We start from the raw sequence: 24568 nt of genomic DNA on the forward strand, positions 1-24568 counted from the left end.
AATCCAAAGGGATAGTACTAACAACGGTTATATTAGATCATATTGGGTTTGATTTTGCTAAATAATATATAAAATTATGAAATTTTAAAATTTAATTTAAATTTAAATTTTATTAATTTTTTTAAATTTGATTTATTATTTTTTATATGTTATTTTAATAAAAAATTTAATTTATTTAAAATTATGAAATTTTAAAATTTAATTTAAATTTAAATTTTATTAATTTTTTTAAATTTGATTTATTATTTTTTTATATGTTATTTTAATAAAAAATTTAATTTATTTAAATAAAATTTTATATATAATAATAATTTTTATTTTATTAAAATTTTAAAAATATATAATTTGATTTAATTTGATTTTTTATATTTCAATATAAAATTTAATTCAAATTTAATATATATATTTAATATTTAATATTAAAAAAATCGAATAAAAAAATTAATAAAAATCAAATCAAATATTATAATTTCGAATTGATTTTTAATTTTTTTTAAATTTTATCCGTACAAAAACGTAAGGATAAGCCATGATTTCTCAAAAAAAATTTTACATCATTTAATATAATAATTAAACTCATCTAATATTAGATTCGGTCTTTTTTTTTTTTTTTTTTGTCACTAACTTCATTATTTGGCCTTTTCTTTGTCCTATTTTTGGCATCGCCACCGTCTATCAAAATGGAGTTTCAACTTTTGAATTGTGGTAAAGAGAAAGAAATGAAGAAAAACATTGATATTAGGGCTGATTTTCACATTTTTTCTCTTTGGTTTCTATAGGATATATTTTTCATGCAATGGAAATCAATAAAACAAATGCGCTAAGGTTAAAGTTTCGTTTGATTAGGTGTCGGAAAGAGATTTTAGTCGTACGGAAATGTCATTAAATATTAAAATAATATTTGATTTCAAAAAAATAGAATTTTTTTGTTTTCATTTTCTTGAAAAATAAAAAATATGAGTGAAAACGTATTTTTATAATTAAAAATAAAAATAAATTTTTAAAAAATAAAAATGAGTTAAAATATAAAAAATAATGTTTTTAATTGTAAAAATAAGAGATATTCATTTTTTTTTTATTTTTTACAAGTTATCATATTTAAACATTTTTTAATATTATTAATTAATGTATATTATATTTATAATTAGATGCTATTAATAATAATATCATTAAATATTTTATTTATTTTCTTATTTTTGCATTTCTAGAAAATAATTTTTATTTTCATTTACTAAATAAATTTTTAAAAAACAAAAAAATAAAATAAAAATATTTTTTTAAAATGAAAATAAAAAATATTTTTTAAACCGAACAAAACCTAAATCTTTAAGAATTTTGTATCGCTTTGAAATTGTTTATAATAAAAAAAATTTCATCGAATAGTTAAATAAAAAGATTTTCATCAAACATTTAAATAAAGCGTAAATCTTGAATTTAATATTTCAAAATTTCATAGAGGATTGAGAAGTATAAATGGTTTTAAGATAAATTCATCAACCACTTCAAAGGTGGAGAGCTTCTATTTGCTCCATTCTTTTTCTCTCCACACTTTTTCCTTTTAAAATTATCTCTAAATAACATTATTTAATTATTTATTCTTTTTTTTAAATTCCTTATATTTAAAAATTAAAAAATTTCCATATCGAGAGCTTTTAAAAGTTTTCAACTCTTGATAGAAATATCATTTAAATGATTTAAAAATCTTATTAGGAATATCAGTTGTTTTTCCTTCATAAGATCATTGAAATCAAGTGCTTGTTCTATTAAAACTATAGTTTTTACCTATTAATCTGTAAATGAATTTATAATTATTTGAAACGAATTATGTTTTTTCTTTACAATATGAAAATTTTTTTTCCAAATGAATTTTTAGACTATGGTTTAAGATTTTTTTAGAAATATTTAAATAATTTATCGAATATGAAAATGAAATAAATTATATAATTTATCAAATACGTAAATCGATAAATTATTTAATTTTTTAGATATAAATATCTAAATTTTTTAAAAAAAATTAAATAATTTTATTTAAAAAAATTAAATAATTTTATTTAAAGATAATTAAAAAAAATACGGAGATTAAAAAAAAATCTAAATAGGATGCAATGATCATGGAAGGTTGGCTTTTCTTGGAGAAAAATTTAGGGTCATATGTTTACTTATATCCTTTATTGACTAGCACTAGGAAAATGGTCAGTGTTTAGTTCCTGATTTGGACATGATGCAACCAACATTTATGAATTTTTCATTTATAATCAAAATAAAATTAATTTTGATTTTGACAATAATGCAAAAGGGAAACCTTCATAGAATTTCCTAGGTGCTGATATTAGCGTTGGATTAGGTAGGTTTCATGCCGTAGGAGGAGAAAATTATGAGAACGAAAAAAATTGATAGAGACAGTACGGAAATTTTGAAACATTAACTTTTTTTAGGACAGAGGTATTATAATTTTTGTAATTTATTTTTACTTTTCAAATTTTATACTTATGAATTCTATAAGAGATTATGACTTTTTTTTTTTTAAGATTGAATCAATCTTATAAGTCATGAATTATGATTAATATTACTTGTTATTAGAATTAACAAATTCGATTGTTTGAAAAAATATGATAAAAATTAAATTTGATAATTTAAAATATAATATAATGATACAATATAAATATAATATAAAAATAAAATATAAAAATAATATAAATTAAAAATTAATTAATAATTATAAATAATTTTAATAAAATTAAAATATAAATTATATTTTTTTATTAATATAAATTATAATATATAATTTTCATATAAAATTTTAATATTTTGTATCTCACGAATTGTCATGTCTAAAGGCCGTGGCTTATGTTCTGACCGAACTCAAACTCCGAATCTGTAAGCACTGGAAACGACCAAATCAAGCAAACACCAATGTCATCAACCAACTGGTCTGTTTTTAATGTTTCTTCAGTTTGAAGTCTGGTGATCGAGCCGCCACAATGGCGCCTGTAAGAACCACAAGCGCTATTGTCGTTGCAACTGCTACAATCTCCATTTCAATGGCTGTTTTCTCGTACTTCCTTTTCTTCAAAAAGATCACATCGACCCTTCATTCCGGCAAGAAGAAAAAGCCCGGAAATGGAATTGTTGATGCCATTGGTAACACCCCTTTGATTCGTATCAACAGCCTGTCTGAAGCCACTGGCTGTGAGGTTACTTTCATCTCTCTCTTTCTATTTCTTTAAAAGGTTCTGCTTGTTTTGATTGATTTTGATATCTCCGTAATTTCTTTTTTCCTGTTTTGTGTTGTCTTTGCTGGTTGCAATTCAGATTAAACTCTTATGTTTGCAATTTTTTGTGTTTTCATCCGATTTTGATATCTGGGTCTTCAATTATGTCTCTTTTTGTCTTGCTTTTCTGTCTGAAACTCTGAATTTATGACATTGATCTTCTCTAGCTACTGTTTTGTATGATTTTGAGATTAGGGTCATGTCTGGCTTGTGATTAATCAATGTTTTATAAACTTGGTTTCCTGGATACTCATATAAAAGTTCTCTATTTTCATCTACATATAGTAGGCAAATGATTACCTCTCCTGTTTGAATTTATTCTTACTTGGGTTTTCAGATTCTTGGCAAGTGTGAGTTTCTGAATCCTGGAGGAAGTGTGAAAGATAGAGTTGCTGTGAAAATTATTGAGGAGGTAAATCATACATTTTCAAATTCATTTTTACATGCCAGAGTTCATGGCTTAAAGACTTGCTTTCGGCATAAAGCATCTGAAATTGTGATACACTGAAAAGAAAGAAATAAGAATCATTATCTTTGATTAACACAAAGAGATATTCAAGCTATAATGCACTTGGTATCATGACTTTCTTTCCATCTTGTATGATAATTCATGCTCCAAATTAAAAGCTTGCATTTGAATTATAGCACTTTTAACCATAGAGTGAGAATTGAAGCCCTGTGTTATATTCATGGATACTTTTAACTAGATGTATCTTTTTTACGTTTTTGAAATTTTTTGGTTTTTATTGTTCTTCACAATTTTATGGTACCTTAAAAGAAGTAAACTTGAGTATTCTTTAGTATTTGTAATGATTAGTTTCGGCTGTTCTGTTTGTTAACCAGTTTGCCTTCGATTGTTATACTTTCCAATTTCTGGCACAATATAGGCTCTGGAATCAGGTGATCTGGCTCCCGGTGGAGTAGTCACTGAAGGAAGTGCTGGAAGTACTGCAATTAGCCTTGCCACGGTGGCTCCTGCCTATGGATGCAAATGTCATGTAGTCATCCCAGATGATGTTGCTATTGAGAAGGTATGTATAAAATGTACTGTGGATGAGCACATTCCTGGAACAATTACTTTTATGTGATTCTTAAACTACTGTTGACGTCTCGATATGGATTGAAAGGATATATTACTGGATGGTGCTGGTTTTTGAGGAATTTATACCTATTCATATGAACACTTTTCTGTGATTATTTGTCTATCTTTGCTATTCATTACAATTTATTTTGTTTCTTGCCAAAATCTTAGTCTCAAATACTTGAAGCACTGGGAGCTACTGTCGAAAGGGTTAGACCAGTATCAATTACACACAAAGACCATTATGTCAATATTGCTAGGAGGCGAGCACTAGAAGCAAATGAATTAGCAGCGAAGAATAAAAAGGCCAGGCAAGTTGATGACAAAGACCTGGATCGAATGAATGATTGCATACTTGACCAGGAGAAGGAAAATCCAGGTTTCTTGAGTCATTGTAATGGTGGTTTCTTTGCTGATCAATTTGAAAATTTAGCAAACTTCAGGGCCCACTATGAGCATACGGGGCCTGAGATTTGGGAGCAGACTGGTGGCAGTCTAGATGCATTTGTTGCAGCTGCAGGCACTGGTGGTACTGTGGCTGGTGTTTCCAAGTTTCTCCAGGTAGAAGTTATAACCTCTTTTCAACCATTTTGTACATATTTTTAATTAGGGGACTAACTTAATTCATAAATGTTGGACAGGAGAAGAGTCCCAAAATCAAGTGCTTTTTGATAGATCCTCCTGGTTCTGGTTTGTTCAATAAGGTAACAAGGGGAGTCATGTACACAAAAGAGGAAGCTGAAGGACGAAGGCTTAGGAATCCTTTTGACACCATAACAGAAGGGATTGGAATAAACAGATTGACTCAAAATTTTATGATGGCCAAGCTTGATGGGGCTTTTCAAGGCACAGACAAGGAAGCTGTTGAAATGTCGAGGTCTGTGTATCATCTTTTATGTCTTCTCGTATGAAAACATAGGATATCTCCTTAGAGTCTGCTTATTTATGTTGAATCTGATAAAAATTATGGTAAAGTTGTCTTGCCTATCAATGTTTGCTTGGCTTTGAGCTGTAATATTATGCCTGCTTGACATTTCAGGTTCCTTTTGAAGAATGATGGGCTTTTCCTGGGGAGTTCTTCAGCCATGAACTGTGTTGGAGCTGTTAGAGTGGCAAAGGCTCTCGGCCCCGGCCACACTATTGTAACTATTATATGTGATAGCGGGATGAGGCATCTAAGTAAATTTTATGATGCCAAGTATTTGTCTCAATATGGATTGACACCCATGGCAACCGGATTAGAGTTCATGAGCATCAAATGAACTCTAGTCATAGAATCAAAAGGCATATCTAGCCATGTTCTGTCATGAAGTTGCAGAAGCCTCTCAGCCAAATCGAGCTTAATTTTTGGGAATGATCATACGAAATGATAGTACTATTAGGCGAATCGAGCAGATTCATTTGGTTAGCATTGAAGCTTATGAATTTTAGCTTTTACACTTAGTGCTTAGGTTGATAATCATTCTTTTGCCCAAAGAAAAGAGGAATTCATTAGTTTCATAGAAACTGCTGTGATAATCTTGGAACCCTTTAACTTATAATGAATATTTACACTTACACAGTGCTGTATCGTTACTTTGTGCTTCAGAATCGTCTTAGATGGAAGGCTTTATGCTTGTTTGAATGCTTGAATTGTTTTATGAGACCAACATATTCATCCTCTCAATGTCATAAACCGATTGAAAACAATGAATTTTTTGCAACGAGACCCAAGTGGCTAAGTAGGCTGCCATGTAACCTGACAGTAACGGATTTGAGTCGTGAAAACAACTTCTTACAAAAATGCATGGAAAGATTGCATACAATAAACCCTCCCCGTGCACGCATAGCGGGAGCGCATTGCGCTCTGAGCTGCCCTTTTAGTCCCAAGTGGCTAAGTAGTGAAGCAAATAGTATAACAGCAGTGGTGGAACCTTACATAATTTCTTCTGCATTAATAGAAGAAAATTGCAGTAAAAGAACTTTAACATCTTCTGCATTAGAATTGAAACCAAATGGTTTGCCTGATGGATTATTGTCAAAACACTTATCATAATTCACTTATCATAAATATCTTAAGCTAAGGAAAGCAGAAAGCTCCACTCACTGGGGGTACCACTTCTCAAATTGTGACTCATCGCAATGAGGATCAAGCCAATCCCTGGGAGTACCCTTGGACATGTTGGGACTTGCTTTCCCACCACCTACGAGCTCTCTTAAATTTTCCACCTTATTCTCCCGCCCTGTACCACTGATCCTTCTATCAGCTTCTTTCAGTTTCTGTTTAAACCGTTGCTTACGGCTGGACAGATTCAGCTCTTGCTGCCTTGATTGTGAAGGAGGAGCACCGTGTGGTCCCAAGTATATGTTCTCTTCTTTTTTAGTCTGCACAAGCCAAAACATGAACATGTTTCTACATCTTAGTGTGTATCTGTCAACAGGATAGGACAAAAGCTTCAAAAAAATGAATCTCGAAATCTAAAGATATGAATATTGTACTTGACCTGTGAAGGAGATTTTGATGTTTCTACTTCTGAAGCATCAGCCTGAGTTTTATCTGATTCTTCAATTCCCAAGCTTGGAATCACAAATCCATCAGTGTCTAATGGAAAACATGAAATAAAAAAATTAACATAAGAATACTCAGGTACATCTCAATAAATTTCAATGAGAAAATCATTTCCAAACAGAAGGAATTGTTATAATTAAGCAACAATTCAGCACGCTGAAAGAGGTACTTTTATAAGATTTCAATGAAGCAAACTACTGCTAAATAGCAAATGAATCTATTAATTTTAGACAGGAAGGAGTACAAAACTCTCTCCCTCTCTACTGATAAGGAGCAGCAGGACTAGCGACAACGTGAGAGAAATCTCTCACTAACCCTAGGAACTACCACTTTACAAATTATAAGAGGCCACTTAGCACAGCCATCTTTAAATAATGTTCCAAGATATAGTGGTATTTTGTTCATTGTGAAAAAGGAATTCACTGAACATTTCATTTCATTGTAGACGTGCCAAATTTGACAAAACACAAAACGAAGGAATTAACCACTTAATGATGATGGAATTGAATTAATTTCATAGTACACCAAAAGAAGGGAAATGGTTTCATGGGAAAATCAAAACAACAAACTAGCATAAGCCACATAAAATCAGCAGCATATACAGAAGCAAGATGCAGGAACTGGATTATGAACTTGAAGCAATTCCAAACTAGAAAGTGAGGAGGAAACGTAAATGCATGTGTTTACCATCATCTTCTCTGAAACCAGTTAGTTCAAGACACATAATAGCAATAAAAGAACAACTAAGGAACAAATTTTTAGAAGTTAGAACTCAGAACTTTTAGATATTCATATGACTTACATCTACCAAAAACAAAAGCATAAAAAGAAAGTAGTAGAAATGAAACTCAAAAAGGGGCACAAACAATCTCAAATTAGATTGATGCAAGGTAAACCGCTAGAGATATAAACAAGCTTTCTGTTGCTGGTTTCTCAGTTAATCCAGGAGATACATGTTATCAATTCTCCAACTTCTCAGCCTCAAGCTCATATCCTACTGAAAGTAAAACTTCAGGAACTTCAATTTTAGTTTACTGCAACCTTCAAATGCTTCTTAATTAGCAAAACAAATGACCTTCTGCATAAGATCATCACTTCAATACAAAGGCAGCGGGCAACCAGATATCAACTAAAGCAATAAAGAACAACACAAGTTACTTTTATAGCATGCTAATGAAGGATTAAACTGCATAACCCTCAATTCAATGTGGATCAATATATCAACTCAACCAATTAAACATTATACCAGACTAAACAGTAGAGCATGCCCACCAATCAAAAACAAAATCAACATACAAAGAGAATTAAAACAGATAATTATAAATACCAAATATAGCCCCTAGTCATAGTTAATCATGCTCACAAAACAATTCTCCAATGACAATTCTCTCACATATATCACTACAATCTAAAAAAACCCATATCTACAAATTTGATATAAATAAAACCCACATCTAAAATTTTTATTTTTAGCACAAAGACCCAAACTTGTACTGATTTAGCAAAATTTTCCCAGGAAACAAACAAAGCAAGTTACAGGGAGACAGAGAGAGAGTTAATATACCCCACTCATCTTCTTCTTCATGGAGTGAAGGAGTGGTGTGCACGGGAGATGGGTCCATGGGGTGCTGAAGATCATGGATTTCAATGGCAAAAGGGCAGCAAAGCCCAGAGAGACAGAAAGAGAGATCAACAAAAATCAGCAGCACAAATCCCAAGACAAGATACAAAGGAGAAAGCTTTCCAATATATAGATGCCAAACAAGAATCTTCAAATATGAAACTTTATTTTTTATTATTATTTTTCCTTTTTCTTTTTTTTTTTTTAAGAAATTTTGGAGAGTTGTACAAAGAAATTAAAAACCCTAACCCTAAAAAAGGTTTGGGCTCTGCTATTAAAATTTTCTTTCCTTTTTCACAAATTCTCATGCCTGAGTAATGAATTCTCCATGCTACCCCTGGTTTGGGGTGTTTTGTCAAATAGGGTTCTTTACTTTTCTATTTTTTAAAAAAGTAATTTTAGAATTTTTCTTAGTCAAAATATGTTATTCCATGGTATACATTATGTACGGTAGTGATTTAAAATCTAAAGAGACAAGGTTTGTGAGACACATGGCTCAATTGACACCGTTTGATTGACTTTTGTTGGATCGATAGGGAAGAATGAGAATAAAAATATTTTTATTTTAATATTGTAACATATACCATTAAACATAATAGTGTCTTTTGGCAAAAAATTTTTTAAAAAAAACCATTATATTTTCATTGATCATAAGTGTTTACGATTAAAAATTTTATTTGTATTTTATCAGAATCCGATAAATAAATTTTTCGAATTCATATCTATGATGAACTGAGTAAAAAAAAAATCGGTATCTCTTCTTATTTCTTGCCAATTTTTTTTCAAGACAGTGACAAAAGTACTTAGCACTTGCTATACTAAGATCAAGCATTGACAGACTACAATCCTTTGCGTCAAAAACACAAGAACCCATGTCATTGGTGAATGGTGATGCCATTGCCAGCCAAGAAGATGCCTGGCCCTTGCCTTTTGCCATTTTGACCTTCTTTAGGACACTTTGACTGCCCTTATCTTGAAACCCAAATATTCCGTTTCTTTTTCTGGGGTATTGCAAATCAGTCTAACCTGAAGTCTGTATGGTAGGGTTAAAAAAAAATTAAAAAATTAAAAATTATAATATTCAATTTAATTTAGTTTGGTTAGAATATTAAATATGTGTATTAAATTTAGATTAAATTTTAAATCAAAAATATGAAAAATAAAAAAATGAAACTAAATTAAATTATATATTTTTATTAGTTTTATATTTTTTAAAATTTTTATAAAATAAAAATAATTATTATATATATAAATTTATTTAAATATATTAAAAATGTTATTAAAATAATATATAAAAAATTAAAATTATAAAATCAATAAATCAAATTAAACTAAATTGATAAAATTTAATCAAATCGAATTAATTTAAAAAAATAATCGATTTAAATTCAGATTAAATTTTAAAAATTTATAATATTATATATTAATAAAAAAATCAAATCAAATCCGATTTAATTTAAATCATTATCATCCCTGCTAAATGGTTGATTACTTCAAATTCACGAGTGGTTGATTAGGTGTAAAGGCAATCAACCATGCAGAGCCATAAAGAAAGAAAGAAAGAAAAAAAAGGACATTGTTTCTCACTTTGTTGACTTCTGTTTGCCTTAGAGAGTAACTTTGCCCAAAACCCAATCATTCATATGACATGTCACATGTACCCAATTAACTAATGAGCTAGCTGGTTAAATTTTGTTTGATTTCAATAGGCAATGCACTACATGATCAGGTGAGATTTTCTAAGTTTGATTATGAAATTATTGAGGGAATTGTGCAATTTAACATTACATAATCCATTTGAGACAATCACTTTCGGTTTATTTTGAGTAAGTTTAGAAGGGAAAGAGAGGATTCGAACCTTAAATCATCGCGCCCCTAATAATACTCAATTTCTAAACCAGAAATGACGACAAATTTTAATTGTATCATGTTGAGCACATATCTTCATTATCTTCAGTAGGTAGAATATTGATTTGGATTTAGTTGAGGTTTTAATCAAAGGAAAAGTTCTGTCTCCACTGTCCATATGCATTAAGTTCTGTGTACCTGGTCCTTCAGCCAATGCTAGCTGTGGATGTTGTCTGTCAGAACAAATGAGTAATGGGGGTACCTGGCATTACCAGCCAAAAAAAAAATGGATCTCTTCAATGCAATGGGCTTCCATTAAGTCTTTGGAGAGCATAAAAATGGACTAACATCATTGCATCTTGGTGGGTTTTTATTGCAGACAAAAGAAAATGGGTGAAAAATGTGCCATGATGACTGGTTACTGTTGATTTTGATTATTGGCTACCTGACAAATTTGCTTACAAAACTTGATTTTTGGTTCCCATGTTGAGTCACTCAAGTAATCAAGTTAACACTATTCTTTGCCTCTGTGGGCATCTGAATTGGTCTTCTTTGCTTGCAAAGCAAGGACAGTAAAGGAAGTAAAAGGGAACTTTTTCATGACAAAATTGAAAACGAAAAAGAGTGAAAGGGAAAGAGCACCTTCCTACTTTTCTAGCACATAGTAGAATATTTTTACCTTTCAATTTCATGTTATTGAGATTTTTTAGTGCCATGTGGTGAATCCACTATGTTGCACACGGACTTGGCAATTCCAGAGCTTTTAGAGGTTAATGGAAAAGAGAAACTATAGTTTTTACTTTTTTTTCAAGAGAATCAGTTTCAGATAAGAACAAAACACTTGGGTTTTTTTATGGAATACAGATGGCTAATCAGTTTATTGTTGTTTTTCAAGTAATGCTGGTGGTGTAAGAGGGAAAGAGAGGCTATTGATTGATCAGTTCAAGCAAGGTCTTGGAAGAAGCTCATTTGTAGCCAACTCCATCATTTCTTGGCAGCTCAGGTCAGGTTTTTCCACTTTTGATTCTTACTCATAATCATCAGAAGAGAGACTAAAGCACCCAAAGTCATAAAAGGTGTGCTTTTGCTCTTTGTCATTGGTCATTGTCAGAAACATAGCAACTCCTTGTAGCATAAGTCTGGTTCATTTGTTTCTGTAACCTTTGATGCCATATTCTTTCCTATCCTCAAACATGGTTGAAACAACTGAGAATCAAATCCCTTCTCCATTTTATCTCTTCAAACCATATTTACTTTGTGTTGCACTCCTTGTTCCTTCCATTGTTTTGACTAGTTTCCTTGGTTTGGGGTTCTTCCATCCTATCCTTTTTACAATTCCAATCTTGATTTTATCAACAAGTTTCCTGGTCAAATTAACAAAGAAGAGAAAGGTGGTTTTAGTAGAGAATCCAGATTCCAGGAAGCTGAAGCTTGAGGATGAAGTTGAAGAGAAAGTACTACAGCTACAGCCAGTGTTAGTGGAAACTGATCCAGAATCTGATGCTGCCCAAGAAGCTGATATTGGCATTGTGCATGAGTTTCAAGTTGATGAATCACTAGATTTGATATCTGAAAGTGATCAAAGCAGTGATGATTCAGGCTCAAGTGAAAACCGTGAGTTAAATTGGATGGTTTCAGGTAATGTAGAACAAAATCCTGAAATCTCAGATTATTCAACCTCAGAAGATGATGAAGAAGGCCTCATTGAAATTGCCATTCCAAGCAACATTAACTCCATTGGTTTGAGTGAAGAACCAAAACAAAATCTGCAATCCAATCTGCCAACTTTCTTGCCAGAATCTACTTTCAAGCAACAAGACCTTGTTGAGCTATTGGCAGAAATGAACAATGAGGTAAATGAAGAAGAAAATCTAATTGAAATTGACATTTCAATGGGATCCATCAAATGTCCAAGGTTTGAAATTGAAGCTTGAAACCAGAACAGCCCAAACTTTGAGTTCAACAATTTGATGTTAAAGAGCTAGGATTTAGCTTAGGAATTTAATAGTTTTGTTTATTTTTGTTATGCTCAAATATCATGAACTTAATTTAATTTCCCACTTTTTTTTTTCTATAAATTTGGCTTTTCATGATGAAGTTTAATGCTTTTTTGGAGCATGTGTAATCTTTTTGACACAAGTTATATAAAAAGGTATCAACATTTTGACTTTTGTACTGCATGGGAATAATTGCTGCTGGAGTTTTTTTTTTATATATATATATATATATATATATGATAATTTAGGTATTTATGTTTTATAAAATATTAATAATTTATATATTTATATTATATTTTATATAAATATTATGTGGTATAATTTATGTAAACATAAAAATATAAAGTAATATTTAATTTTATTAAATTTATATATAATTTTTGTTAAAATTTTAAATTAAATTAAATTTATATTTATATTATTTTATTATATTTTAAATTATGAAATTTAATTAATAAAAAAAGTAGCCTAAATGCTCCTAATGGAGCAAAAGCCTGAATCCTATCCTATCCTGATGGCTAAAAAAAGAAGGCCTAGAAAATGATCAGGCCCCACCTTTTATTTATTTTATTTTTTTGAGGATAGCATGGGTTTAGTGTCACATATCTAAAAAAAAATCATGAATCTTACATCGAACATAATAGGAGGGTCATTGGAGTATAAAAGGGTTCACACTACCTTCATCTTGTGAGTCATCTTTTGAAAGATAAAACTGTAAGGCCAAGGGGGGCCAGAGCGGATAATACCTCACAAGGGTGTGAACCGTGACGGTTAGGCTGATCCGAGACGCCGGAAGGGTGAATGCTCGGGTCCCGGAGTCGCGCGGGTTCGGAGCTTAAGTCTCGACCCGTGACAAGTGATATCAGAGCCAATCCTAAACCGTTTGATCCACGCCAAGCACCTCGAGGGAGGTAGGCATGGTGACTAGCCTCCGTGACGAGGGCGTCACGAGGTTAGGTGCGGGAGAATGTCACGGACCTAAAGAAGAGTCCTGAATCCCACATCGAACATAATAGGAGGGTCATTGGGGTATAAAAGGGTTCACACCACCTCCGCCTTGTGAGGCGCCTTTTGAAGGATAAAACCGTGAGGTCAGAGGGGCTAGAGCGGACAATACCTCACAAGGGTGTGAACCGTGGTGGTCAGGCTGATTCGGGATGTCGGAAGGGTGAATGCCCGGGTCCCAGAGCCGCGCGGGTTCGGAGCTTAAGTCTCGACCCGTGACAAGTGGTATCAGAGCCAGCCCTAAACCGTTCGATCCACGCCAAGCACCTCGAGGGAGGTAGGCAGGGTGGCTAGCCTCCGTGATGAGGGCGTCACGAGGTTGGGTGCGGGAGAATGTCACGGACCTAAGGAAGAGTCCTGAATCCCACATCGAACATAATAGGAGGGTCACTAGGGTATAAAAGGGTTCACACCATCTCCGCCTTGTGAGACGTCTTTTGAAGGATAAAACCGTGAGGCCAAGGGGGGCCAGAGAGGATAATACCTCACAATGGTGTGAACCGTGGCGGTCAGGCTGATCCAAGACGTCGGAAGGGTGAATGCCCGAGTCCCGGAGCCGCGCGGGTTCGGAGCTTAAGTCTCGACCCGTGACAAGTGAAGCTGAAGTCTCAACCCGTGACAAGACGGAGGTGGTGTGAACCCTTTTATACCCCAGTGACCCTCCTATTATGTTCGATGTGGGATTCAGGACTCTTCCTTAGGTCCGTGACATTCTCCCGCACCCAACCTCGTGACGCCTTCGTCACGGAGGCTAGCCACCCTGCCTACCTCCCTCGAGGTGCTTGGCGTGGATCGAACGGTTTAGGGCTGGCTCTGATACCACTTGTCACAGGTCGAGACTTAAGCTCCGAACCCGCGCGGCTCCGGGACTCGAGCATTCACCCTTCCGGCATCTCGGATCAGCCTGACCGCCACGGTTCACACCCTTGTGAGGTATTGTCCGCTCTGGCCTCCCTTGGCCTCACGGTTTTATCTTTCAAAAGGCGCCTCACAAGGCGGAGGTGGTGTGAACCCTTTTATACCCTAGTGACCCTCCTATTATGCTCTATGTGGGATTCAAGACTCTTCCTTAAGTCCGTGACACTAGCAAGTTTTATTTATTAATTATTTTCATTAACTAATGCAATGGTTAATAGATATTTTGCTTTTATTTTTAAAAAACTTTAGATAAGGGAAGATTAATTTATTTAAGGTTGGTGCATATTGTATGTCTCAAAAATTTATATTAAATTTATAAAATATTTATTAAAAAAATTTATAAATATGAAAAATTAAATTTAAAATAAAATATTTGATTTATAATCAATCAACTTTATTATAAATGTAATTTTCAAAAAATTTATAAAATAGTAAAATAAAAAATATAAATTTCTTAATAACAATTTTAATAAAAATAAAATACCTTTTGAAGAAAAATATTAATATTTGTTTGTAATATTCTCCGATTTATTAAATTAAACAAACCAAAAAAATTATAAAAAATTTTGAAAAACTTTTAAATAGATTTAATAATTTAAAATACGACACAATAACATGATCAAGGCTGACAATGGGCAGGGTCGAAGTGAATTTTAGCAAGCTTTGAACCAACCTAACTTCATATTAAAAAAATTTGAATTCGACCAGACCTAAAAATTTTTTTATTTTTTTTACACTCGAATCTAACACAATCTGATATTATATAAATTGTATCTAATCTTATTTGACCTGAAATTAATAAAATATTATTTTTTAAAATATATAAAAAATTTTTATTATAAAATATAATTTTAATATAAATATAAAATTAAATAAATATATAACTAAAAAATAAAAAATAATTATATATATATCATGTTGAGTTTGTCTAAAATTCGTTCTTGACCCGACCTCGACTTTTTTCTATCATTGCTCAACTCGACAAAAAATCTGCTTTAAAAAAAATCAATTTTATAAAATTAGATTCGATTGAAATTCATCGAGAACAAATTAAATTATTAATCTTAAATACGATATAAATAGAATATATGAAAATAATATAACTTAAAATTTTTAAAAAATTATAAATAAATTTAATAAAATTAAAAAATTATATTTTATATTTTCATATTTACATACACTATAATATATAATATAAATATAATATTTTATTATAAAATATATTTTAATCTAAAAAATTACTCATTAATCAGCTCATAAATATCCTCACAGCATAGGCCCCACCCACAACCCCTGTAGTGTGGGCCCTCAACTTCCAAGATACCTCGGAAACAAAATCTCAACCCCTGGATTTACATAGACGAGACCTAAACAAGATCAAAGTCGTCCATTGTATCCCATCTCGAATTTCGCCCCCCTATTTCTGACATGCTCCCTTCCGACGTGGCAGTTAACTTAACTGCATTTAAAATCCGGGTTTCAAGTCCGGTACTCTGAAAAAATTGAGGCTGATTTGTTCCCCAAAATTAAAAAATTTAAAAATCCTCACTTTAAAGACTCTGCTCTCTCTGTCTGAAGCTTTTGGATGGTAATGGAGAGCTTGTAAATCACTGTAAGTTTTCTCGTTTTTTCGATTTTTAAGATGATATTGGGTAATTAGTCCTCAATTTTGTAATTTTTTGGATTTTTTTTATTTTTATTTTTTGGTTTGCTAGAAAGTTAGGTTTTTGGATGTCAATGTATTGAAAATTGTAAATTTTTTGGTTTTTTTAATGGGTTTTTGTGGGAAAATGTGGGAAATGAAGTTTAGTTTTCAATTTTCAGATTTGGGATTTTTTTTGTGTCCAAATTGAAATTTTCATAAAATTAAGCTTAACAGACTCTGATTTTAGCTTTGTTAAACTGGGATTTATGATTTATATTGGTAGAGAAACAATTTTTTCGTGAGATTTAAAGTGTCGTTATTGTTCTTTGGAACCAAACGGAGGGTTTTGTTATATATTTTGAATATTTAGTTTTTATGAGTCAAGTTTGGTGTTTTCTTTGTTTTTGAATATGTTCAAACTCATGTGGATCTCTAATAATGGAATTCTAGTCCGGAAATGCTTTACTTTTTTTTTTTTTTGTATTATAAGGTTTTGATTGCTTCAATTCTGTTTGATTCGCTGTAGCTTATTTCTACAAGAGGATTTTTTCTTTTCCCTTAAGTTGAATGTTCCTTGTAGTTTTCTTTTCTTATATGGAGAGTGTAACTGTTTTCTTGGTTACAGTTGTTTGCTCATTGCATTTCTTGTGAAGCTTAGGAGAATTGTATTGTGTGTGGAAAAGAAGTTTCTTTTGTTATGCGAAAAGATTGCATCGGAAAATTCACTATTTACATGGTTCTTTTGTCTTGAGTGGAATTAACTGTTGTTTTAATTATTTATTATTATTATAAATATTTTATTTGGTTTCTGCAGTCTTCTTTGTCATTCCATCCTACAACTTTGGAAGGCAAGGGAAAGAAGTGTTGCCGTGTAAAGCATATATTTTGAATTGGATTATGGGTGAAGAAGAAACAAAGACTGAAGTCCCTGAGCCAGTGGCTAATGGGACTTCTCTTCTGGAGAAATCTGGTGAAGCTGTAGCTGAGGAAACGGAGGAAGAAAATAATGGGGTAAAGGAATTGGAAGAAGATAAGAAGGATAATGAGAAAGTTGAGACTGAGAAGATGGATGAAGATCAACAGGTCAAGGAAGACAAGGAAAGCAAAGAAGAACCGAAAAAAGAAGAAAAGGAGGATGCTGAAACTGAAGCAATGGATGAGGAAACAGAGGCAAAAGAAGATGACAAGAAAGTTGAAAAGGTGGAAAACAAAGATAAGGTGGAGGAGAAAGTAGATGGGCTGAAAAAAGAAAAGGAAGACGGAGAGACGGCTGAAGAGAGCAAGGAGGAAAAAGGTTCAAAGAAGCGTGGGAAAGTTCAAAACACTGGGGAGAAGGTTAAAGGGAAGACAAAAAAGGTGGAGGTGAAGGAGCCGGAGCAAAGAACTCCTCTTACAGATCGCCCTGTGCGCGAGCGTAAATCTGTTGAAAGGCTGGTTGCATCTATTGACAAAGATGCTAATAGGGAATTCCAAGTTGAAAAGGTTTCTTTTCCTTTCTTCCTTGGCTATCATTGTTTTTAATGATTTAGATGTTTGAATTCTGTATTTTGAAGGTCTATAGGAAGTAATAGGTTGCTTTGGCAATTGCAGGGCCGTGGTACTCCGCTTAAAGATATTCCTAATGGTGTGTTCTATTTCCTTCTTATATCACTCAAATTATTTTTTTAATGTCCTGCACTTGTTTTGCAGACAATATCCTACAATGGGCTTGTTTGATGCTGTAGTTGTAAATCTTAACAGTTCATTTCTCCTATTTTTGTTCATCATTGAGTTCATACACTTTGCGTTGTCATCAAAACATAGTACATCCAATGAAACTCAGGATGCTGTTTATTTAGTTTAATTTTGCTTGTGTCTTTACACTAATTATTTCTGCAAGATCCTTGAATTTATATTAGAACTCCTTTTCTTTTAAAACTAAATATGTTTGAGGTGTTTGATATTTGTGTAGAACTATGTCTTTAAGTAAAATGACATCTGCCATGTCATCTTATATAGTGGCATTCAAGTTGTCTAGAAGGAAGACTGATGACACTTTCAGACTGCTTCATACTATTCTCTTTGGAAGGAGAGGGAAGGTAATTTGATTGGCCTGTCTAAGTTTTTGTTTGTTTATAACCAGGATTTTCCATTTCTTGCTTCATTCTCTTATTTGATGGTAAGGGCGTATCAAACTTACAAGCGCGCATAAATATACTTTGTAGTGATACATGTGTGCATGAGTATGGGCATGCATTTTTGCAAAGAAACTATGCTTGGATGGTACTGGCTTGCCGTAGAAGTACTTTGCTGAGTTTGCTTTCAGTTTATGAGACTCATATTCCTTATTCTTGCAGGCAGTTCAGATCAAGAGCAATATATCCCGGTTTTCTGGGTTTGTGTGGCATGAAAATGAGGTAAGGGGATTATAAAGTTAATTAATAACTTATTTTTCTTTAGGAATTGAACTTTTGTGTTTTAACCTTTTAGGTGTTTGTAGTTTATTTGCTAGTTTATGCTGGCTGTATGGTTAACTTGTTTTTGTTGATATTAATGCACTATAGTAGATTTTTCTCTGGTTTATGACATTCAAATGTTGTGATACAGGAAAAGCAAAAAAATAAAGTAAGAGAAAAGTTTGACAAGTGTAATAAAGAGAAGTTGATGGAGTTTTGTGATGTGCTTGACATACCAATTATGAAGGCTACTACGAGGAAGGTTTGTTGCTTGCTACTGTAATTTGTGCTTTTATTCTGTCTATATGTCAAGGAAATGATGGCCGTTCCATTGCTTTGATTCATGAATAACATTTTCTTAGTGATAGTTTTTCAACATTGATGCAAATTGATCAATAAAAACCCTACGTGTGTATGCACACCAATATAGTCTTGTCAATGGGGTACTCTTTCTCACATAGAATGCAGTAAAATGGTGGGTAGGCAAGTATGTATCTATGTAAACATGCATATCTATGGTAATCTTTTCCTTTTTTTTTTTTAAAATTTTTCTTCTCTAGAAAGTCAAATTTTGTTGTTTTCAGCTTAGAAACTGTCATTTATGTGATTAGTTTTTATATTAGTCTGGAAAATACTGAGGTTTTTTAATCCCTTTTCCTATCTATGAATTCAACAGTTATAGTGAATTAGATCCTGCTACTAGGATTGTACTTCAATAGAAGGCTAGGGTGAGTTTTGTAGTTTCAAAAGCTTTGATAGACGTGTCGTAATTAGTACTATAAAAATCAGTATCACCACTCAAGTCCAGTGTCATTTATATGAGGGCTTGTTAATACTACTTCAACAAGCCTGAACTAATAATAATTTTGATACTAAAGAAGTTGAATTTCTCTATTGGTTGTTAATAAGCTTAAAATGGACATGCAGGAAGATATCATTGCAAAGCTGATAGACTTTTTGGAGGCCCCTCATGCTACAACTACTGTTCTACTTGCTGAAAAAGATAAGGTTTCTAATTTTAACTGCAGTTTTTGGTAAAGTTCAACTTTTACATGCTTTCTTTCTAACCCATAATTTCTATTCTTTATCCAGTCCAGTAATAGTAAAAAGCGCAAAAGGGTTACCAAGTCTGGGACCACGTCAAAGCGGTCAATAAAGGTATTAGTTTCTCCATGATGATAGCGGAAATGTCATTTCATTAACCATTGCAGCTTTTTGTTAGGCACGTCACTTGTTTTTACCATGTTTAAGGAATTATTAGTTTTCTACTCAATCAGGTCTCCTATGTGTAAATAACTTGTACGGCTATATGAGACCTTACTATTTTATATAGTTCTTAGGTTAGAGACTTGGAAGTAATTATTATATGATTTTACGTTCTTCATTTTACATTTATGTTCATAGTTATTTTCTTGTGTGTGTGTGTTTTTTTTTCCCTTTTTTGATGTATTATGCAGAGTCGAAGAAGGAGTGGTGATACTCCAAAATCAGGGAAAAAGCGTACACTTGATTCTGAGGATGAGTCTGAAGAAGAAGAAGAAGAAAAGGAAGAGGAAGAGAATGAAGAGGAGGAAACTGAAAATGGCATTACAGAAAAATCTGAGGATGAGATGCCCGAGGATTCTGAAAGTGAGGAGAAAAATGAATCTGAAGATGAATCTGAAGAAGATGTAGGGAAGAAGAAAAAGAGTACTAAGGTATCATCCACAAAGAAGGAATCTTCTGTAAAAGCTAAAACCAAGAAAGTCACCGTTACTAAAAGGTCTATTACACCACAGAAAAGAACTCCAAAACCATCATCTAAAAGCTCAAAGGCTGATGAGGATAGTGATAAAAGTCCAAAGGTGTCTTCAAGGAAGAAAACAGAGAAGGTCACAAAGGAAAAGTCCTCTAAACCAACGAAATTTGGCTTCAAGGAGAAAAGCAGTAAGATAGTGGCCTTCTTTCTGTTTCATTTTCTTGTCTGTTCTTTTTGTCGAGGAAATAGAAAAATGGTTGTTTCTTGTGGCAAAATTTGTAAGATAAGCTTTTGGTTATAAGTTTTTATGGTGCTATCTTTTGCTGTATTTATTAAGGCAAAAATGTTGCAAGGGGGAAGGACAAAGCTAAAGAGGAGAAATTTGAGCCAAGTGATTATGAACTAAGAACTGCAATTTGTGAGATTCTTAAGGAGGTGGACTTCAATACGGTAAGATCTGCTATAAATATACTACCTACAATGGCTGCATCAGTTACTAGACTTTTTGTAACAGCATCTTTGGTCTGGTCCTGACTCCAAAGCCTATTGTAATTGTTAATTAGAAAGTCAGGCTATCAGGAGTCAGGACTTTTGGTTCAGTGCTAAATAGGCTACCATGATAATTATTGTAATATCCAGCACCTCCATTGATTGGAAAGTTAAGACATCCTCTGAGAATCGTTACTAATTTGGTTTGATTATGTAACCATGAATCCAAACATTCTTAGCTGTTTCATTGAGGGCAATGCTGCTAGTGATGTTCTATTTTGAATCATTTTACTTAAGAATTAGCGCTTGAAAATTTTGGCAAAACATTGAAATGCAGTTAGGTTGGCACATACTGCCTATCTGCTTCAGATTGCCAGTGTGGAAATAGGCTAAAGGTTTTTCATCGTCTTGTGGTTTTGGGAACGAATATAACAAATAAATTGCTTTTGGTACTCAATTTTCTGAAACACAATATTATTAATCCTTGTTGGTCAATTTGATCGCAGGTAAGACATAAGGATCTCAATTGTTTTTAAGTTCTATCTAGATCTGTGCATTTCTATTGTGCTTAAGGGAATTTGAAAATCTTAATCTTATGTTTTCATTTCCTTGTAGATACTGGCTCTAATATTCTTGTTGACATAACTAGTATTGTTTTGTTCTGCAGGCGACATTCACAGACATTCTGAAAAAACTTGGTATGCATCTTTCACTTTTTTATTCGCACCAACAAATTATTTGTTTCACTTATTTGAAATTCTGAAGATAAGTGGTACTACTTAGTAGTAACAACTTAAATATGTTGCATTCCTGACTGAACTTATGAATTTTTCAACTTTTGTTTGTTTGGCTCTTCTAACAAAGTAATATAGTAACACATCTAGTGCCCAACAGTGAATTACAAAAAGCAATAATGAAAGCCATCGTTTTGAATGGTTTTCCTTCTGAATTTCTTTGTAAAATTTGAGGTTCACTTTGATTCGGAATATGAAATGCTTGTTTGGGGGTGAGGGCTTCATTGTGAGGCTATAGAATTTTCTTATATGCATGTCCTAATGGAAAGTTTGCTACCTTTCAGCTCAACGATATGATACCGACCTCACCCCAAGAAAGTCATCTATAAAGCTCATGATTCAGGAAGAGCTTACCAAACTAGCTGATGAAGCAGATGATGAAGATGGAGAAGCCAATACTGAGAAAGATGAAACCCATTCTGCTGGTCAGGAGGTTGAAGCCTGACCTACAAGATGGAAAATAACTCCATGGGAAACGTGTAGTTATTTATCATCTCGTGCCAATATGTACCTTTTAGCTGTTACTTAGAAGGTTAGCTTGTAATTTATTGTTTAGCTGCTTTTTAACTTTTGGGTGAGCAAAATAGCAGTTATCAAATACTAGAGGAGCTGGAGCTACCCATCTGTGCTGCAGGATTGCAGCTTGATATGTACACCATTAACATAATCTGTAGGAATTTTCCTTTCTGGAAACCAAGTATTTTCAATAATAGAAAACAGTTTTTCATTTTCCTCTGTAATGCAAATCCTGCTTACTTCATCACTGAGGTGTGCTTTGTTCATGGTAATTTTCACTGCATGGCTGTGATCCAAACCACCCCTTCAGGTCCCTATTTGGATCCAGGGCTGCACGTGAACAGACAGCACCTTCATTGTGCTGTCATGGAAAGGTGGCCCATTTGATCTGAAGAGTCATTGATTGCTGAGTTGGTTTCCAGATCCAGTGTGCAATAACGGGCTTGAAAATTGTTTGATATGCTCGATCCATTCGACCCTATACAAGACACCATGTTCGTGTTCATTAATTGCTGAATTTTTCTCATGCTCCTGCTTGATATTGGCCTTGTTGAATTCTGGTGTTAATATCAAAACTAGTACAAAAGATGCGTCTTTAAGATAAAATGAAGAAAATAATTGAATAAAGAATCAAATACATAGAATACATAACAATCCTATTGCCCCATGTACACAGAAGCATGGGATACTTAACAATGCCATATCACCCTTGTTGTAGAAACATCAAAATGCACACAACAAATTGTATGTCTTTGCGTTCTTTAAGCTGACTGAGCAGGTTATTTCAATTGCAGAGTTCAGCTAACATTAGCTGAATGTTTGAACCCAAGTCCTAATATCCTGAAACTAGACAGAACACTGGTGCATAAAAACAATGATGAGCCCAAGAAAGAGTTGGATTGGATTGAATACATCCACTACAATTTGTATATTCGTATCATATAAAATATTAAAATTTATAAATTTATATTATATTTTATATAAAAATTACGTATTATAATTCGTATTGATAAAAAAATATTAAATATATTTTTGATTTTATTAAATTTATATATAATAATTATTAAAATTTTAAATTATATCATTTTTATTATTTTTTTATATCATATCCACGTCGTGTGTGATCCTATCGAATGTCTAATGACTTGTTTGAAAATCCACCATTGGCAATGCCAAAAAAACCTCACTTCTCATTTAGACTAGGCCCCGGCCAGTTTTGTCCTGCCAAGTAACGGCTATATTTCCCACTATAACCGGTTGCCTAATAACCCCACCATCCCAACGGTCAAATTTTCCTTCAATCAATTATTTTAAAAATCAGAACGTTTAGTTTCCATTTCCAATAAACTTTCCCATTTATATATATAAATCTCTTCCTTTTTCCATTTCAATCAAAAGAAGAAAGATCATCAAGAAAAGAAGGATCAAAGCAAAGATGCATAGATTCATTGTACTTTCAATTTTTGTTCTCTTCGTTTCTTTTTCTGGAAAGGCAGTACAAGCCGACAATGCACCTTCCCCATCTCCAAAACCTTCCCCAACGGCTACAACGGCGAGACCTCCGACGACTTCTTCAACCCCTCCTATGGCGTCGCCTTCGAACTCTCCTTCATCATCGCCTCCATCGGCGACTCCTGCAAGTTCCCCATCGACAACATCGCCCTCTCCGGCAGCAACTCCGACTGCTACTCCCACACCGGTTCAATCCCCGGCTGCGACTCCGCCTGCTTCTTCCACTCCCCCGGTTCAATCCCCAGCGACTCCTTCACCAATGGCTACACCACCGTCGTTGACACCGGCAAGTTCTCCTCCGTCTTTGACACCCGCAAGTTCTCCTCCGTCATTGGCACCCGCAAGTTCTCCTCCAACATTGACTCCAGGTGGGGCTCCATCTGTTGCGGAGGGTCCGGTTGGAACTCCTGAGTCTTCTGCTAATATTCCTTCGAGTTCAGCGACGCCAGCGGAGAGTCCTGAGATTTTCCCGTCGAGCAGTAGCCCACCAAGTCCCACACCGGTGGGTTCGTCGCCGGAGAGTCCGACGGGTCCCGCAGTTAATGATGAGTCGGGTTCAAGATCCGGTTACCAAGTCGGGTTCGTTCTAAGCGCTGGTTTAGTCATTGGGGCCGCCTTGGCTATTTAAATTTTCTATTTTTAGATTGTAATTTTTTAAAATTTTTATCTCCTAGGATTCAATTTATGATCAACTATTGTTTTCTATTAATAAAATTATTCTACGAATTATTTTACTTTATTATTTTTTTAATTAATTAATTCAACATTTATAATTTTATTATTTGAATTGAGATTTTTTATGATAAAAAACAAAAATAAAAAACAAATTAATGGGATTCTGGTGCAAGCAAGGGACCTACTTCAATGATTGCAAAATTTTATTGTCAACAATGAATTTTTAATGTTTTTTCTATTATTATTTTAATATTTTTATTCTTATCCATTTTGGATAGCTATTTCCACGTTGGAAATTCTATTTACAATTTCTTATTTTGCTGCATTACTTGTAAGAATGGAAAGAGATAAAAGTCACTAAATTTAAGACTAAATAATCTTAAAACTATTTTTACAAATTTTTTTTTTTAAGAAATATCTTAAGATATATTCTACTATAAAAATATATTTTTATAATATTATAAATAATATTAA

General features: G+C 33.0%; 5 protein-coding genes across 6 annotated transcripts; 4 read left to right on the top strand and 1 right to left on the bottom strand.

Moving 5' to 3' along the window:
• Positions 1-2824: 2824 nt before the first annotated feature.
• On the top strand, positions 2825-5910 carry LOC111275591 (Pyridoxal-5'-phosphate-dependent enzyme family protein). The gene is made up of 6 exons (XM_022861013.2): positions 2825-3194; positions 3610-3684; positions 4160-4303; positions 4525-4914; positions 4995-5230; positions 5393-5910. The coding sequence occupies exons 1-6, from the start codon at positions 2982-2984 to the stop codon at positions 5613-5615; spliced, it is 1281 nt and encodes a 426-aa protein (XP_022716748.1). The 5' UTR covers positions 2825-2981; the 3' UTR covers positions 5616-5910.
• Positions 5911-6260: 350 nt separating this feature from the next.
• On the bottom strand, positions 6261-8622 carry LOC111275592 (Na-translocating NADH-quinone reductase subunit A). Its single transcript, XM_022861015.2, has 3 exons — positions 8466-8622; positions 6837-6934; positions 6261-6717 (listed from the first exon to the last, which is right to left on the bottom strand). Exons 1-3 carry the CDS (start codon positions 8521-8523, stop codon positions 6436-6438), a joined length of 438 nt encoding a protein of 145 aa, XP_022716750.1. The 5' UTR covers positions 8524-8622; the 3' UTR covers positions 6261-6435.
• A 2327-nt stretch (positions 8623-10949) lies between these two features.
• Positions 10950-12555, top strand: LOC111276421 (uncharacterized). The gene has a single exon (XM_022862150.2). The coding sequence runs from the start codon at positions 11537-11539 to the stop codon at positions 12302-12304; it is 768 nt and encodes a 255-aa protein (XP_022717885.1). The 5' UTR covers positions 10950-11536; the 3' UTR covers positions 12305-12555.
• A 3230-nt stretch (positions 12556-15785) lies between these two features.
• Positions 15786-22118, top strand: LOC111275590 (DEK domain-containing chromatin-associated protein 3-like). 2 transcript variants are annotated; one of them, XM_022861012.2, is made up of 13 exons: positions 15786-15902; positions 16750-17417; positions 17526-17559; positions 17934-18013; positions 18272-18331; positions 18522-18632; positions 19298-19378; positions 19463-19528; positions 19828-20067; positions 20149-20296; positions 20446-20558; positions 21265-21295; positions 21676-22118. In XM_022861012.2, the coding sequence occupies exons 2-13, from the start codon at positions 16833-16835 to the stop codon at positions 21834-21836; spliced, it is 1710 nt and encodes a 569-aa protein (XP_022716747.1). In that variant the 5' UTR covers positions 15786-15902; positions 16750-16832; the 3' UTR covers positions 21837-22118. The 2 variants fall into 2 exon arrangements, with proteins under 2 accessions (XP_022716747.1, XP_022716746.1); XM_022861011.2 differs by having other exon boundaries at positions 19828-20296.
• Positions 22119-23280: 1162 nt separating this feature from the next.
• On the top strand, positions 23281-24153 carry LOC111276420 (uncharacterized). The gene has a single exon (XM_022862149.2). It carries the CDS (start codon positions 23343-23345, stop codon positions 24045-24047), a length of 705 nt encoding a protein of 234 aa, XP_022717884.1. The 5' UTR covers positions 23281-23342; the 3' UTR covers positions 24048-24153.
• Positions 24154-24568: the final 415 nt, after the last annotated feature.

Source organism: Durio zibethinus, chromosome 25 (assembly GCF_047325235.1).
Source record: "Durio zibethinus cultivar Kanyao isolate XHJ-2024 chromosome 25, ASM4732523v1, whole genome shotgun sequence".
NCBI classification, from domain to species: Eukaryota; Viridiplantae; Streptophyta; class Magnoliopsida; order Malvales; family Malvaceae; genus Durio; species Durio zibethinus.

What these genes read in the sequence shown, in the direction of transcription:
- LOC111275591 (XM_022861013.2), top strand. Translation starts at nt 2,982, where the DNA reads ATGGCGCCTGTAAGAACCACAAGCGCTATTGTCGTTGCAACTGCTACA. An exon ending in GTGTTTCCAAGTTTCTCCAG is followed by an intron (nt 4,915 to 4,994) that starts GTAGAAGTTATA and finishes AATGTTGGACAG; the next exon opens with GAGAAGAGTCCCAAAATCAA. An exon ending in GAAGCTGTTGAAATGTCGAG is followed by an intron (nt 5,231 to 5,392) that starts GTCTGTGTATCA and finishes TTGACATTTCAG; the next exon opens with GTTCCTTTTGAAGAATGATG.
- LOC111275592 (XM_022861015.2), bottom strand. Translation starts at nt 8,523, where the DNA reads ATGGACCCATCTCCCGTGCACACCACTCCTTCACTCCATGAAGAAGAA. An exon ending in TGAAGAAGAAGATGAGTGGG is followed by an intron (nt 6,935 to 8,465) that starts GTATATTAACTC and finishes GTTTTCCATTAG; the next exon opens with ACACTGATGGATTTGTGATT. An exon ending in CATCAAAATCTCCTTCACAG is followed by an intron (nt 6,718 to 6,836) that starts GTCAAGTACAAT and finishes TGGCTTGTGCAG; the next exon opens with ACTAAAAAAGAAGAGAACAT.
- LOC111276421 (XM_022862150.2), top strand. Translation starts at nt 11,537, where the DNA reads ATGCCATATTCTTTCCTATCCTCAAACATGGTTGAAACAACTGAGAAT.
- LOC111275590 (XM_022861011.2), top strand. Translation starts at nt 16,833, where the DNA reads ATGGGTGAAGAAGAAACAAAGACTGAAGTCCCTGAGCCAGTGGCTAAT. An exon ending in GGGAATTCCAAGTTGAAAAG is followed by an intron (nt 17,418 to 17,525) that starts GTTTCTTTTCCT and finishes TGGCAATTGCAG; the next exon opens with GGCCGTGGTACTCCGCTTAA. An exon ending in TGGCTTCAAGGAGAAAAGCA is followed by an intron (nt 20,297 to 20,445) that starts GTAAGATAGTGG and finishes GTATTTATTAAG; the next exon opens with GCAAAAATGTTGCAAGGGGG.
- LOC111276420 (XM_022862149.2), top strand. Translation starts at nt 23,343, where the DNA reads ATGCATAGATTCATTGTACTTTCAATTTTTGTTCTCTTCGTTTCTTTT.